The sequence below is a fragment of the Echeneis naucrates genome, chromosome 1, assembly GCF_900963305.1.
Source record: "Echeneis naucrates chromosome 1, fEcheNa1.1, whole genome shotgun sequence".
Classification (NCBI taxonomy): domain Eukaryota; kingdom Metazoa; phylum Chordata; class Actinopteri; order Carangiformes; family Echeneidae; genus Echeneis; species Echeneis naucrates.
The window spans coordinates 3,623,173-3,639,520 of NC_042511.1; the positions used below are offsets into that span (position 1 = coordinate 3,623,173).

Here is a 16,348-nt window from a genome sequence, read left to right on the forward strand (position 1 = left end):
CATCATGAAAAAAAGCACATTGCTCAACACAAAATAGAGTGCAAAAATATTGACATAACAAACTATATACAAAGTGTAACACATAAAAAATATCTCAACTCTTCAGATATACATTTTGGTGCAAAAAAAAACCCATTATGTATTGTATATTAACTATATATTTAATTCTTACAAAATGGTTCCACATTTCAGTAAATTTGGCATACCTTTAGATCCAGAGGAAGAGATTAACTGTAAGGATAAAACTGTGATCTGTGTCTGTAGTCCAGTTGTTGTTTGGAGTATTTGTGAAACTACTGAGCTCCCTCCTTGCAGTTCGGCGTATTATCACTGGTCAGGTTGATTCTCCTGTCAACCTCAACCTGACGTACCGCTGAGGGTGATGCCGTCAATCCACATACTGAAGATAAATACCTGCCAGAGTCCTCAGACCTGCTCCTGAAGTGTGTGTCAAGGCTGGGCCACATTTATTCCCTCTGACACACACACATACACACCTCCAATCAAAACAATCCAGATATTGAAACACAACCACTGTTTTCATTATTATTATCATTTATAAAGGAACTGAAGAACCAGAATTCAGTCCTGAGTCTGATCTGAACTTTGACCCCAGCAGCTTTAAAAAGCCATATAGCTGAAAACAGCTGAGTGTCTAGTTTTTTTTTGCAACACAACCGAGGACGACACCGGACCGGATCCCTCTCCGTCCTCAGTCCACCTGTGCCTCAGGTAGCCGAAAGGTCACAGGTCACCAGGTGGCTCTGTGACGTAGATGTGTGTGTGTGTGTGTGTGTGTGGAGGGGTTTCCATTGCAGTGAGGATGGCGATGTTTACCTCTCCGATGCTCGGTTTGATTTGAGCTTATAGATACAGCTGAAGCCGTGAGCTGGTTTAACAGAAAGTAATGTGAAACCCGGACCGCTCACCTGCGGAGGGTCGGACCTGAGCTCAGGTGAGACTGCTGCTTCTAAGCGGCGCTGCTAACTTAGCTGAGGCAACTTAGCTGTCGTGTAGTTACCGGTTTGGCTTTCGTCTGTTACTCCTCAACCTGACGTACATTTAGCCCGTGTCTGTGATTCAGGTGAACTGCTCTTCCTCTTTACTTTTCAGAAGACCGATCGTGTTGGATGTCAAATGCCGTTGTTGTTGAGCTAGCTTGTAGCTAGCGCCTAGCTTAGCCAGTTTCAGCTAGCGTCCGGATGTCTGTTGTGTAGTAGGAGTATAAAACGCGTCAGGCTGCAGACTGCAGACACTACAGACACTACAGACTGTCTGTCTGTCTGTCTGTCTGTCCCCGGTTTGGTGCTGGTGGCCGTCCTGTCTGCTGACCGGTGTCCTCACTAGCTTATTTGTCGCTATCATGTCACGCCTTCTGCATGCAAAACAGCACAAGTGTGTTTAAAATTAATGTGACCTGGTGCCTGTTGTGTTTTTGTGTATACATGCGATGAAGCTTCCCATCTGCTATTCAGATCCTTACAGGTGCGACCACCAGACTGTAAAATACTGTCTGAAAAGAGTCCCAGCAAAAGTATATTATTATCATCCAAATCAAATGAACCCTAGCCACTTTTTCATACAGTATGGACATTATCAATTCTGATGACCCAAAGCATAAGCAGCATTTTAAAAGATGCTTGGCTGCTTCCAAATGATTGTTAGTTGTCTCTGAAAAGTTGAAGAAACTCTACTTTATTTCTTCTTTGAACTAATATTATTTATGCCACCTGGTCCCTCCTCTATAACCTTGTTTCTCCTCTTTTTTTCAGTTTTGAATATGTTGCACAAGATGGAGTGGGATTCAACAGGTGGCGGTCTGGAAGTATCAAATGTCGTCCCCCCTCACATACACGAGTCTTCTCAGTCCATGTCCTCAACCAGCAGCAGCATCTCAGAGCATGAATTTTCCTGCCACTGTTGTTACGACATCTTAGTGAACCCTACCACTTTGACCTGTGGCCATAACTTCTGCCGTCACTGTCTGGCTCTCTGGTGGGAGTCTTCGCACAAGAATGAGTGTCCAGAGTGCCGGGAGAAGTGGGAAGGCTTTCCTAGAATCAACATACTGCTGAGGTAAGACCACATCAGTGAATCAACGTTTGATTTTTGAACAAGTATTTGCGTTTTCTCACACCAATAGTGTAGAACCCCGGAGTGTCAAGCATCTGAGAAAGTGTGTGTGTGTGTGTGTGTGTGTGTAGCTGTGCCTGTCATTGGAACCTTTTTATACTACTAATCTGAATAACCTGCTATTTGGAATATAAATTTGTTTTTCTACTCAACAAATGCTGAATTTTGTTTAATAGCAAGCTGCTTTCAGGACCCTGCCTTACTAATAAACAGTCAATTATCAGCAAAAAATCAAATTTCAATATGTAAATATCTCAAAAGAAAAAGTAACTAAAGATAGCATCTCTGATCATTCATTCAATGAGATTATTCATTCATTCATTCATCATCTACTGCTTATCTGTTTCCGGATCGTGGGAGGTGATGGAGCCAATCCCAGCTCACAATGGGCAAAGGTGGGGTACACCCTGGGCAGGTTGCCAGTCCACCTCCACTCCATAAATCTGTGAATTGCACCAAAGAGGGAGATTTCATTTGACAGTCCCACAACCAAGTAAATTCCTGAAAAAAGGTTGACAGCACTGTCTGCGCATTGGCCCGACATTATTGTGTACCACACATCAAGTCACCTGAGCAGCTCACTGTTTATATGAGAAAAAGAGGAGAAGTGTAAAGGAGAAGCTTTATCACAAATCTTTGCTCTCCTGACAAAAATTGGCACCAGCTTGGTAGTTCAATAAAGATAACCTCACCTTCCACCTTCACGCCCTGCATTTGCTATCTTGTTGGACGTGTCACTTTGATTCACAGATTACTTGTGTTCCTCACAGGGATGCAACCGACAAGCTGTTCCATGATGTTGTTCACCGGAGGAGAGCGGAGATCCAGGCAAACCCCAAAATTTCACGAAGCTTGCTGGCCTTCCAGAGGTAGTACAGCACAAGATGTGACATAACGTTTGTGATTTAAAATAATAATTAATCAAAATGTTGGAGTAAAGTTTAAAATAAGAATCAGAATCAGAGACCTGTACTTTACTTCCTCATTGTGAAAACCTGCAGCCTATAATACCCACAATGCAACAGAGTATTATACACATTATGGTTAATGTAGTTTTGAGCTGGTAGCCTCAATGTGAGATGAGAACCAGGCTACAGAGGCTTAGTACACTTGCTTATATAACTGATGCAGCTTCTAGTTACATCCCTTACATTCCCTTCTGGAAATTCATCAGAGTTTGTGCAGCTCAGGTTTTCATCACAGATTGTTTTGTAAGAACAGTGGAACTTTGGATGATGATGATGTCATTTATGTGAACGTGCCTGGTATCTGTCTGATCTGTGTTCATTATTATTTTATTGCTTATATGTTGTGGAGCTTTCTAAGCCTTTCTATGTGTGTGGGTTTTGTTTTGTTTTGGTTTTTTTTTAGATATGGTGACAACTTAGGTAGAGCCAGGACAAACCAGAACAAAGGAGCTGGTATCTTCTTCTCTGGCGTCCTGGTTGCTCTCACATGTGTGGCTGTAAGTATCCAAGAGCAGTAAAAACCAAATTGTCCTTTAAAGTAAAATGATGTCTTTAATATTGTGCTAAGGTTTCTGGCTGCTACTGTTTGACCCACCTTTCAGCTTCAGTCAGAAGATTCACCTTGTTTTTGCCGTTTTTAACTCAGTGATCGATTTATTAATGAAGCTCAAATTCCAAAGGATAACATTAAAGAAAGAGCACAGAGGGAGCAACTTCACTTCACAACACAGATTTCTTCAGTTTTGTGTTTTGTTTTTAGAGCTGATTGTATAATGTCGATTTTCAAGTTTTGTTGGACCTGGCTCTTGACAAATATAAATTTTAAACAAATTCAATGCTGTTTCATAAATGATTCATTTAAATAAGTTTGTGTAAATAATACTCTTTCTTGATAAGATACAGCATTCACCAAATGTGTTTTTTCACATATCTTGTGTATTTTAACTGAACTCAAAGGGTTGGTGGTTCATATCATGTGGATAGCACATGTTTATTCTGCCCATGTGGCACTTTGGAGCAATTTCACTGTGTATTTTGCTACGTGGCAGTAAATTTGTGTTTGTGTGTAAACAAATTACAGTTTTTGACCCCACTTTCTGGATGACTATCATTGCTGAATAAGACTATATTAAGGAAATTTAAAGTAGGTTGCATAACCTTTTTCTTTTGTGCATTCTCCACTACCAAATGAGTAAAAATTTGAGGTTTTGATATATTTGACTTAACAACAAGGACACAGCATGTGCTTATTTCCACGGCAGATATCAGCAATTGTGATGGGAAACCTAGGAAGCTGTAATAAGGATTTTCAGTTGATACTAATCACATCCACGTTTTTGTCGAATTAAAAAGAAAAGTCGTTAATGCTGAGCTCTACTGGCGATGGTGATTCCTGCAACACCCTACTACTGATGTACTACTACTACTACTACTACTACTGATGTAGGTTATGATGGCTGTGTGTGAGCGGGTGTAGGTGGGTGTGCATCCGTGCGCGCTTGCATGTGTGTGAGTGTGAACTCAGTCTGGCCCACAAGGAATTCCAGCCTCTCTGCAAACCTGATGGCCCCATATGTCTCACTGAATCTTTTCTTTGCATCTAAATATTTAAAGAGCTGTGTTTGTGTGTTTCCAGGTGATGGTGTTGGTGTATCACTGGGGCAGTGGTGTGGTGGAGCAGCATGACCTACTGATCAGCAAACCAGTGTCCCACTGGACACCAGAGGAAGTGGTGTTGTGGCTGGAACAGCTGGGGCCGTGGGCCCAGCTTTACCGTGAGCCCTTCCAACAAGAAAATGTCAACGGAAGGTAAAGGAAGGAAACTGTGTGTATGGGGGGGGGGGGGGGCATGGTTTTTAACTGTGGATACATTTTACCATACACAATTTATGAATTTTTTTTTAGTGAGCCTGCCACACATTTTCCACTTTTTATCTGTTTTTATATGGTCATACCTTATTTCTGTGCTTCAGGCTATTATTGATGCTGGGAGATGAAGAGTTGTTAAAATCACCTTACAGCATTGAGAATCAGGCTCATCGACGGGCCATTCTGGCTGAGCTGGACAGAGTGAAAGCCTTGGGGGTCAAACCTCCACAAAACCTCTGGGAATACAAAGTAAATACTGATTATTCCGCAAACTGGCTCACTTTGCAAATATTTGCATTAATACGTGCTAGTTTGTGTTTTCACTCCTTTTTAAATGCTTGTTTTGTTTTGTTTTTTTGAAACCAGGCGGCTAATGCTGGGAAGTCTCTCTTCTTGCTTTATGCTCTGAAGCGTTCCCCTCGTCTCACGCTGTTCTACTTGTATTTATTCGACTACTCTGAAACTTTCCTGCCCTTCCTGCACACCTGCTGTCCAGCCATCACGCACATCGACCAATCAGTGAGAGAGAGCAGCTTTCTCAACACACAGGTGACAAATCCAAAGAAAACTGTCCACATTATACTGTTAGTTCCACTAAGAAAGAAAAGGTTAGGTACACTTAAATGCACTTCATGTGTTGTTTACAGATGATAATTAGATTGAGAAGATCCTGTGAGCGTGAAAGAGGCTGTAATCAGCATCACCTTATTAATTGATGTGGAAACTATGTAGCCTCGGAATTTAGTCCAGTAAGTCCAGTAAAGGAGTAATGTTCAGGTCATGCAGGTTGAACGTTGATTGCAGTTAATAGACCTGTTGAGTTCTTCGTGTGAGTGATATTTCAGTCCAAGAATCTTCTCCCTTAATATCTATCCAAATGTTTGAAAGATTTTTTCTTGTCTTCATCGTTTTTCTGTGATGTTCTTGTTTCAGTTGGAGCCCAGCTGGCGACAGTGGGCAGAGTTTCTTGTGAAGTACCTTCTGCTTCCATACCAGCTGATAGCAGAGTTTGCTTGGGACTGGTTAGCCGTCCACTATTGGACATCTCGCTTCATTATCGTTAACGCCATGCTGCTGTCTGTGCTGGAAGGCTGCGCCTTGTGGAGACTGTGGACAGCAGCCAGGATCAGGTACACACTTCAAAAGGGCCAAGTGCTTTCTTTCTTCACTATTCAGAATTTTTAATGGCGCAAACATATATCCAGTAACATTAAAGGCCTTTTCTGCTAGGATTTTAAGAACTTTGTATGTGTAGGTACCTATTTCCTGAAGTTTAAAGAACCTATGACACTTCTGGGCTCCACCTTAAACTTCTACTGTGTTTTATAGCTTTGGTTGTTTTGGAATGTACGTAATTGAAATTCAGAGTGCTCCACTCTGTTGTATTAGTGCTGATTTTGAATTTATGACCTAATCTTTCTTCAGGACTCTGCCTCGCAAGATGTGGAACCACTTGTGGAAGATGTTATCTCAGGGGTTTGCCTTTGCCCTCCTGTGGCCTTTTGTCCCTCAGTTTGTGTGCAACTGCCTCTTCTACTGGGCGCTTTACTTCAGTCCCATCATCAATATAGACCTGGTGGTGCAGCAGCTAATGCACCCAGAAACACAGGCACTATAACAAACTGCATGTAGCCAGTGCCAAATTAATGCCATACACATCACAGCAAATTAAATAAATAGCCAGATATCCAGTTGCTGAATTGTTTATTTTCAGCATTTAACTCATATGGGACTGGCTTTGTTTGCTGTTGGAATGGAGGTTTTCTTGTTTCCAGTTTCGTCTCTCTGCTGGATGGTTGCCATGCGGAACAAGAAACATGAGAGGCTTTGAGCTATTTAAGGGGAAGCAAAGCCAACATGATAAGAAACGGTGAAATATCTGTGATATTACTGCTTCTGAGAGACCACCACAGCAATCTCTTTGTGTGCACAGTGCATTCACAAACCACTATGCCTATATGGACCAAGTGCAGTAATGCAAATGATAGTCATGCTTAAAATTGGTGGCAGTAAAGACTGGTCCAATTACCAGGACACCCAACAGTGGAAGAAAACAAAAAGAATATTTGTTGGTCACTTATTTTCACAGGCATGAAATCCACAATCACTTAGATAGAAGTATGAGTTGGACTCTGTTTGGGTCCTCATTGGGACTCTGGCGGGAGCTGTGAACTTGGTGCTACAAAGCTGTCTGCAGAGCACCATCAAATACATCAAATGCTTCAAGTGACTTGAGGGTAAGAGTTCTGCAGTCTGTGAGGAGCCGCCATTGATTTGAGGGAAGAAATATCAGAAAGAACCATCTTGGACTCTTGGAAGTCCGAGATGGTTTTTTCACAAATCTGTGGGACTTTGATTGGAAATAATATTATGTTCTTAAATTTTACCAAGATGCTAAACAAAAATTTTAATTTTTTTTAGGATTTTACTTGCTTATGCTGGTGAGAAAGATTATGTTGCACTTTTTTTTTTTTATAGTTCAAAACATTTTGTTTGCAGTGTACAGTTGACTGTGGTGAGTTGGAAGAGCCAATCAAATAAATAATTTCTTATGTTGTCCATTTGCACTTAAAAGTTCTACACTGTGATTTTTTTTTTCTCTCTCTTCAGTGTTCTCTAATGACCAAGGAAAAATAAAGATTTTTAAATAATAATATCCAGTTTTCTCACTTAATTACGCAGTAAATCCTTTTAAAAACAAAAACATTAAGAACTATTTAAAAACTAATCCTGACCCTCGACATAAACATGATTTTTCGATTAAAAGAAAAAAAAAAAACCACAATACCACCTCAACGCCTGAAACATTAACATTTTTTTAAAATACATGTGAGCTTGGGGCCTTTTATTTATTATTTTTATAATTAAAATATGTACACAAAAGTGTTATTTGTTAATAAAGTTTGATTGAAGCGTTAGGAACGACCGCCCTCTGGCGTTGCGCGGTTGTCACGGCAGCAACGGCTGTCGCCATAACAACGTAGGAACCGTCTGAAAAGATCACTCCAAGACTGGAAACGTAAAACGGCAACAGCAAAATAATAATGATAATAATAATAATAAACGCGATACACGCAAAGCAAACTGTAGGTAATCTCTTTATATTTTTGTTTTTTGTGATGGCGGTGTTAAAAGGTTTCCTTCTGTTTTTCTTTTTTTTTTTTTTTTTTTTTAAACAGACCCCACAACATTTTTGGAGTCGACCCCGCCCACGTCGGACGTCGTTGTTGCGGAAGTAAAAAGTCGACGTGGGGAAGAAAGGTTGGTCCGACGGTGTTTGAAAACCGTACACAGCGGCGGCACCGGTGTCCAATCCAGGTTAGCTGCGTCTGCCGTCGACCAGGGCCTCCTCCTCCTCCCCGTTTAGGCAAATGGACGCGGCGAGGCGCCGGGCCGTATAAATGGGACTGGGAGCCGACCGCAGGCGGTAATGCTGCGCCGGGTGCGGCAGTCTCTCCGGCAGGTGCTGTTTCTGATGGCCCGGAGACCGGATCTACTCTGCGGGGCTATCGTGTTCGGCGTCCTGCTCGTGCTGGCCGTCAAGTTCACATGCAGGTAAAACAAGAAACGTGTCTGTCGGTGAATGTCGGTGAAGCCCGGTGACAGCTGATCGGGTCCACTCGGACGCACGGACAGTATCGGCGGTAATCTGGGAATTAGCTGCTCCATGTTATAATCCAGTTATGGTCAGGTCATCATCAGGTTATTAAGTAAATCAGGTTACATCTGACAGAAACGGATAACTGATGCTTTACCCCGTTTAAACAGACGATGCACTCTCAGCTGCGGTATTTTGTGAATCTTTTAGTTTTTGGGGTCATTCACAATCACCTCAGTCCTGTCTTTGATACACGTTTGGTGACCTCTCCATTTATTGTCCTGCACACCTCCAGGTTCCCCTTCAGCCCCACTTTATGTGCTGGAGCAGTTTATCAGGAACACAAAAGTCCTGCAGTATCTCCTGAATGAAGATATCACAGCTCTATTTAGGGGTTTTCTGTGACTCTTTCCGATGATGTGATCTGTATTCCTCTTCCTGGGAATCATAAATATAAGCATAAATGTGGAAATTCAAATGCAAGATGAGTCAACAACAGCTGCCCACTTTACCTGGTCTTCAAAAGTCCCTGCTTTATTGCTAGTTTTGGATGGTTTGTATGACTTATAGACTACTAAAAATTATGACCCTGACATGTTTGGTGGGGGCAATAGGGGCCAAAAATGAAGGAGCTCAGTAGGAGATAAATCTGGCCATGGTTAATAAATGTTTTAACTAACTTGGTTATACAGATGCTTTTCTGCCCAAGGCAGTTACCATATGTGATTGTGGTTTTTAAGGATAAAGTGATTTGACTTTGGTGGTGACAGTGTAAAAACAAGTGAAGCAATTCATCTCAGCAACATCCTGTCTTTTTTTTCCCTTGAAAGTTTGCTAAATGGCGAGCCTGGACCTGAGCATGTTTAACTTTCTGTCTTAATAAATGGCTGCGCAATCATCTGAGCATCAAAATTGTTGGTGGTTCATTGGTCAGTTGTTTTATTGATGAGTTGGTTCATCGTCTGAGCACTAAGCAACGCTCCGTTAATTCAGCTGGGGAGCTCACTGAAGGCAAGAGAGATCACGACTTAAGCAAATTGCAGACAAATTATCCTTCTCCTGCGGTTCAGTGACGTCGGGGGTTGAGACTCCAGCTGCAGAAACCCAAGTGCATCAAGAGCTTCTCTGATCAGTTCGCTGGGCAGCAGAAAATCCTGTTTCATGCTATACTTGTACACTGTATCCTCTATAATCTGAAATAAGGATGCACTGAGACAGCTATTTCTCTTCATCCTCATCTGCTGATAACGATTCAATAGCAGTGTTATCTTCTCTACAAATTTATAATCATTGTCCTCCAACTCTTTGGAATCATTTATAAAAGTTCTTATACCAATCAGGTGTATCAGACTGGTTCATCTTTAATATCCATGGGTATTTTGATCTATATCTATGAAATCTATAAAAAAAAAAAAAAAATCAATAATTATGCTGGATGAAATAACCAACTAATTACATCTGTTGTAGTATATTAACAAATTTGACAAATGAAGGTTCTTCATTACATTCAGTATGACAAATCAGCTGATTCAGATTGCCTCAGGTTACACATATATACTGTCACATACCCCAAACCGATGGTGTCATGATGGTTCCTGATTTAAACTAAAGTCCTTTCTTGTCTCTAGTCGTGCCAAGAATGTGGTGGCATCAGCTCGGCCTCCGGTGCGGTTCTTCTCTCCTGATGCCCCGGTTGTTGACCTCTACCTGGGACAGCTGGACCAGGTGAGTTCAGCCCAAACAGCCAGACCTTTCATCTGCAACTGATGTAGACTGCAGCCTCTGTCAACCGAAGAGTTTCAACAAGTCTCACAAGCTGGCAATAATAAATTCAAACTTGTAATTAAAACACAGCGCAAACATAACGTGAGGATTTTCCGTTCAGGTGGAGCGTCTGAGGAGTATGGCAGAGGTGTCCCTCATCTTCTTCTATGCACCGTGGTGTGCGCACTCGATGGCTGCCAGACAGGAAGTGCAGCAGGTTGCTAAGAAGCTGGCCAAACAGGTAGTGGGCATGTAATGCGTTTAAAACTCAGGGAGGGATTGTTGAGGGATTGTTGAAATAACAAATTACACTTGTTGTAGAAACATGATTGTCAACGTAGACAGACACATTAGATGTGTACAGGGGAAAAAATAACTTTTGTATTTTATAAAAAAAAAAAAAAATATATATATATATATATATATTTATGTGAAATGCATATTTAATGCTGTTTCAATTTACAATTTTGGGATGTAACCTTGATTCACAAATGGTTACAAATGATAACAACATAACCTGTGTGGGAATAATCTTTGTTTGTTCAACTCTCTTTCTCATGTGAGCACAGGTGCAGTTTGTGGCTGTGAACTGTTGGTGGAGTCAGGGGAAGTGCAGGAAGCAAAATCGCTTCTACCAGTATCCCATCATCCATCTGTTTTATAGAAGGTGAGCGAGAGGAGGCTTTAAAGAGTTAGAATGGATGGTGAAGAATTGTGCGAGGTGTGCTATATCAGTGTAACTGCATCCATAGCAATAATTGTTATGACTTTGTAAAGTATTTCCGCTTAATGTTACTTTGTACTGTGAAGATCAGATTTCCAATGAAACTGGAAATAAAATGTTCATAGAGCAGACTCTGTGTGTCTGTGATGCAGGTTTGGGCCTATTGAGTACAAAGGTCCCTTTGTGGCTCCATATGTGGAAAGTTTTCTCCTCAAAGTCATCACACCGCTCACTTACCTCTCATCAAAAGCCATACTTGAAGAGTTCCTCTCCTACCACGAGGTACCGATCTGCCCCCGATCCACATTCACTCTGGTGGATTATGTGCAGCAAACACTCATCGCTGTCACTGACCCTTTTGTTGGTGGTGTTGCGTTACCTTACCTCAGGTGTGATAGGGTGATATGGTCTGTGTGTCTTTTGTGCTTCTAGCCTCGAGTGGTGGGTTTCTTCCAGTTTAACTCGTCTCCTCAGCCGCCGGGGTACATCACATATTTGTCTTCTGCCCTGCAGGCACTGAAAAGGGGTGAGAAGTGATCATATAGCACTGAGACTAGTTCTTACTGCTAAAACGCAACTGCCTCTTTGGCATCAAATGAAACTGTGAAATAAGTTTGCAGTGAAAACAACCAATTATCAAGTTAGTCATATGTCAGTGTCATACAACAGGGTTTACCAACTTCTAACTGGGATTCTCTGCTCTGTAAGGTATTTGGAGGATTAGTTAATGAAGAAAATATTTTATATTCTCTGCTCGAATTATGTGAGGAATGTAGAGTTGGATTAGGAAAAATGAAAAAAGTCAGCAGGGAAGAGAACAGCTGTAAATAAAAATCTGAATGCACCATAATGGTTAAATGATGTGGATAATACACTGTTGTCAGTCTTCACCCCTGAATTGGTTTCTGGTGCAGATTACCGCGGAGCTGTGCGTTTTGGGGTCGTGACCAACAAACAGGTGGCAGAGGCCATCCCACTAGAAGAAGATGAAACTGTTTACCTCCATAGAAGATTTAACTCCTCTTTGGTAAGACACACTGAATGAAATTAGTGTGATATGATTCTGCATGTAGACTAATAGGTTGTTCCTGCATTGACTGTATGTTTTTCTGTTCTTCCAGATTTTCCCCCGAAGGGAGCGTAACTTCACGTCAGAGGCCATTTGTAGTTGGGTGTTCGAACACCATGAGACCGTCCTCCACTGGATGCAGCCCCCAGGAACAAAATCCCGTCTCCTGGAACAGGAGCTGACTAAAGGTCCGGCACTGCTGCTGTTCCTGCCACACAATCCACTCGGGTCCAAGCCCAATCCCATTCTGCAACAGGTGAACTGTCTCTCTTAATAGTTTAAAGTTTGTACCGTAAATTTTACTGCTTATTTCCGATGTGGCTGTAACCGTGTTTAAAGATTTAAAGCACTGTTTCACCTTGTTTTGAATCATCTATTATTTTTTTTTTTTTTTCAATGCATTCTTCTATCTTTCAGATTGCTGACATTGCTGTGCGTTATCATTCCTGTGATAACAATAATCACTCCAGCCTGGACAAAAATTCACCGTGCTGCCAGTCAGTTCTTCTCCCCGAGTCCAACGTGAATGTGTGCGAGTTGTGTCTCACCCAGTCAGGGTCGAGTGTCCCCGGCGCCACCGTACACTGCTCGTTCTCCGCCGTGTCGCAGCCTTTTCTCAGACACTGCTGCCTCCACCAAGTAACTGCCCCCGTGTCCATAGAATCTGCCCCCTCAGAGGGTTGTAGCACCTTTCTGAACAGCTACAGCCCCTTCAGTCGATACAGTGCCTGCTGCAGAAAAGTGGAACCTCAGCGCAACGAATCACAAGCCAAAGAGAGGCCAGACACACAGAGCGCTCCACCTCCATCTTCTGCCCCTCAGCAGGGAGGAGACGGCATCACAGGGCTCCGGTGTCAGACCAACAGGACCCTCAGGTTTTATGTGCTGGATGTTGCTCTGAACTGGCCTCTGGCAGTGAGGCTCGGGGCAACGGGAAACAGAAGTGCCTCTCTTCACCAGGAGGCCGGTACCCCAGGTGAAGGGAGCAGCGGCAGGTCTTTTGCAGCTATTGTGAACCTTAAAGACGAGGTTCATTATGTCCTTCACCGAAACCCAGCAGCCACAGTAACAGAATCTCTGGGTAAGATGGTGGAAGGATTTCACTCTAGTAGATCAGTTGTCTAAAAATTGTGTGTGGTTTGACTGTCTGACAGGTGTTTTCATGTTGTGTGTGTGTGTCTGTGTCTTGTTAAAGAGGCTTTCATTAGGAACTTCAGTGCCCCTTACAGTCTGTTGCAAAGACACTTGGTTGGAGAGGAGAGCAGGGGGGGGAGTGAGGAGGATGCCAGGCGTCCAGGCGAACGCCAGCAGACGCCTCCTCGCCACCTCATCACAGAGCTGACCACCTCCTCCTTCCTTCCCTCCGTCATGGATCCTCAGAGGGTGAGCGGAGACTCCACTACACATTGATTTTGACAGTAAATTTATTTTTCATTATTATTTTATTTTACTGTTGTCATGCTAATAACACAGATAAAGCTCATTCAATATTTCTGTCATATCTGGACAAATTCTGAGGACTCTGGGAACCTTTACAGTCTTTCCTACAAAGATTTAATATTTAAATTTCCAACCATTTTTTTTTTTCCTTAATGTCCTGCACCTCAAAATGACGCAGTTGTATCATCATTAAGAAAGGACAGCAGGAAGGTCATCGGTTCAGTCCACTCACCGTGGATCTAAATAAATTTGGAACATATAAAGATGTGTGTGTGTTGTGCTGCAGGATGTCCTGCTCTTCTACTACACTCAGTGGTGCGGCTTCTGCTCTGCTCTCAACCACATAATCATCCAGCTTGCCCGACTTCTGCAGGGAAACAGCACCATCACTGTGGCCAGGTGAGTTCGGAGGAGCTGTGGTGTAATGTTGACGTTTAAATCATAGTTTCATCGCAATTCTGCAACAAGACAGGATGGAAATACTTTACCCACAAATCTCCTTTCGTGTAGGGTAAATGTTGCCCGAAACGACCTTCCCTGGGAGTTCATGGCAGATCATGTTCCATCTGTGCTTCTCTTCCCCCGACACAGGTGAGTGGTACTTCATAGTGTGTAACAGTTTGTCTGTGTGTGTTTTGTCGTAACATGGCGTGTTTTGTTTCGTTTTTTTATTTTGGAAAAAGATTTTTGGGTTTCCACTGACAGGGATCTGCATTTTCAACAAAGTTTCTATTCAATTGTTCCCAAGAACAATTCATCTTTTTTTTTACAGAGCAATCAAAAGTTCTCCTCAATGTTCTCTAGAGAAGAGAGAGCCCTGTTTGCCACTGAAAGTTTGAGCTGATTAAATGCTCAAGAAAAGAAAACTGGTCCAAATAAGAGACATACAGGTGCATTCCATCCAAAGTAATAAACAGAATAAATTAGTTTCCCCCTTTTCTTTCTTCTCTTTAAGAAAACACCTCAGTGTGAAGTTTCCTGATGATTTGTCCATCACGTTACCCAACCTCCTCCACTTCATCCTGCGTCACTCCGGTTCTGTGCGTAACGCAGACAAACCGGTGACATCTCCTGCCGACGCAGACAGCTTAGGGCCCAGCGCCATCCTCCATGCAGAGTTCCTGGCACTCCAGCGTGAGGTCCAAGCGCTGCATCACGCCCGCGAGCGTCTCTCCAAACAGCTGGCACAGCTGTGGCGCGAAAACCGCCGCCTGACGCTCGACACTCGCAGCTTAGAAGCGCAGAATGCAGAGTTGCAGCGGGAGAGGCAAAGCTTGCAGGAGCAGCACCAGGAGAAGAGCCGGCAGCTGGGGGAGGCGGTGCGGCGACTGCAGGAGCTGGCAGACACCTCAGAGAGCCTGCTCAATGAGAATACGCTGCTCAGGATCCTGCTGAGTGCCCTGAAGGACAGGACGGAGGCCAGAGAGCAGGCGGACCTGGAGAGGAAGGAGGCTGAGCAGAAAAGAAGCCAAATGGCCTCCTGACCCACGAGGCCGCTGGGAGTCCTGAGAACACCACAAAGACAGGGAGAGAGAGCAACAAGAGCCACGATGGAACTGAAAAAGGCTGATCAGAATGAGGCATGGTGAAACAGGACCAAATGAAACTGGCATTAGGACGGACAGTTATGATCTGTCGTCAAAGATCTGAAGGAAACTGGAGACCGCTGCTAAGTCGCAAAACACGAGAGAGGGGGAAAACTCCAAAGTGCTGTGATGATGGTGGGCTCACCCACTCTGAGTAACACAACAGTGTGGGAATTCAGTGCCAACTGTTCTATTCAAAAGACTCAGTCGTGACGTTTGAACAAAAAAAAAAAAAAAAAAATTCAAGTGAAGAGCCAAGTTAAAGTTTAAAGTCTGCAGCCAAAATCTCTACCTTCCCAGAGTCAACATAAATCCTCATATGAAAGCCAATAATCAGATGATGGCTGAGTTCACAACCAGCAACAACATCCGGACCAGTCACTAATTAAAAAGGTGATCAATTTATCTGCAACCCCCCCAAAAAGTTCCCACGATAAATGTAACATTCATTTCCACAGAACTAATTTCACGTCATGTTATTCTCCTCACTCTGCTGCTAACTTCCATCAATATTTCTGCACTCACTAATATCAGTGTAATTCATTCACTTCCTATGTTTTTTCACAGTAAAAGCCAAGATATGAAAGCTGCTCCGTTTTTAATGTAATCTTTGTTTTTTATTTTATGGGTCATAAATTCCGGTTTGTTCCTAAATTGATCTCTGTTAAACAGATTTAAGACTTTAGACTGATCAGACCTCCTGGAATTGGTAAATGCTAAAGTAGCACAACTTCGAGACTTCAGCATGAATGAAGAACGAAGTTTGCAATGGTAAAGAATGGAGTAATAAGTATTCAGTTGAAATTTATTCAGTGAAAATCAACAAACTGAGTTAAAAATAACAAGCTGGTGTAACGGCATGCTTCTTTCCAGGAAGTTGAAAACACAACAGGACTGTTGGTCCTGACTTTAAATCACTGCTCGGCTGAACGACACGACAGCTGGAATTACTGATGTGAAAACTATAAATTATAACCTAAACAAGTCAGCGCGAAGGATTTGACTTGGCATTGACTGGAGGGCAGCAAATAGTGGAAATAAATGGGGTAAATATAAAGGCCACTATTAGAGACTTAGAGACACTAAACTGTTTCCTGCTGCTTTACAGTCCTTAAGACTGATGCACATTTGTAGGAGAGTGATGAAGAGTTTGGCTGCAGGGAGAAAGGGCTACTAATGAAGCTGAGATTTCTTTTA

At 42.6% G+C, this 16,348-nt stretch overlaps 2 protein-coding genes across 2 annotated transcripts; both read left to right on the forward strand.

Annotated features, from left to right (window-relative positions):
* The first annotated feature begins 740 nt into the window (after window positions 1–740).
* Window positions 741–7,612, forward strand: LOC115049089 (bifunctional apoptosis regulator). Its single transcript, XM_029511064.1, has 9 exons — window positions 741–955; window positions 1,773–2,076; window positions 2,904–3,002; window positions 3,505–3,598; window positions 4,738–4,910; window positions 5,075–5,219; window positions 5,337–5,519; window positions 5,904–6,100; window positions 6,396–7,612. The coding sequence occupies exons 2-9, from the start codon at window positions 1,781–1,783 to the stop codon at window positions 6,586–6,588; spliced, it is 1,380 nt and encodes a 459-aa protein (XP_029366924.1). The 5' UTR covers window positions 741–955; window positions 1,773–1,780; the 3' UTR covers window positions 6,589–7,612.
* Window positions 7,613–8,213: 601 nt separating this feature from the next.
* On the forward strand, window positions 8,214–15,410 carry txndc11 (thioredoxin domain containing 11). The gene is made up of 13 exons (XM_029511626.1): window positions 8,214–8,525; window positions 10,197–10,293; window positions 10,454–10,573; window positions 10,902–10,999; window positions 11,209–11,338; window positions 11,489–11,582; window positions 11,971–12,083; window positions 12,178–12,381; window positions 12,543–13,206; window positions 13,321–13,508; window positions 13,852–13,964; window positions 14,076–14,156; window positions 14,521–15,410. The coding sequence occupies exons 1-13, from the start codon at window positions 8,401–8,403 to the stop codon at window positions 15,047–15,049; spliced, it is 2,556 nt and encodes an 851-aa protein (XP_029367486.1). The 5' UTR covers window positions 8,214–8,400; the 3' UTR covers window positions 15,050–15,410.
* The last annotated feature ends 938 nt before the right edge of the window (window positions 15,411–16,348 follow it).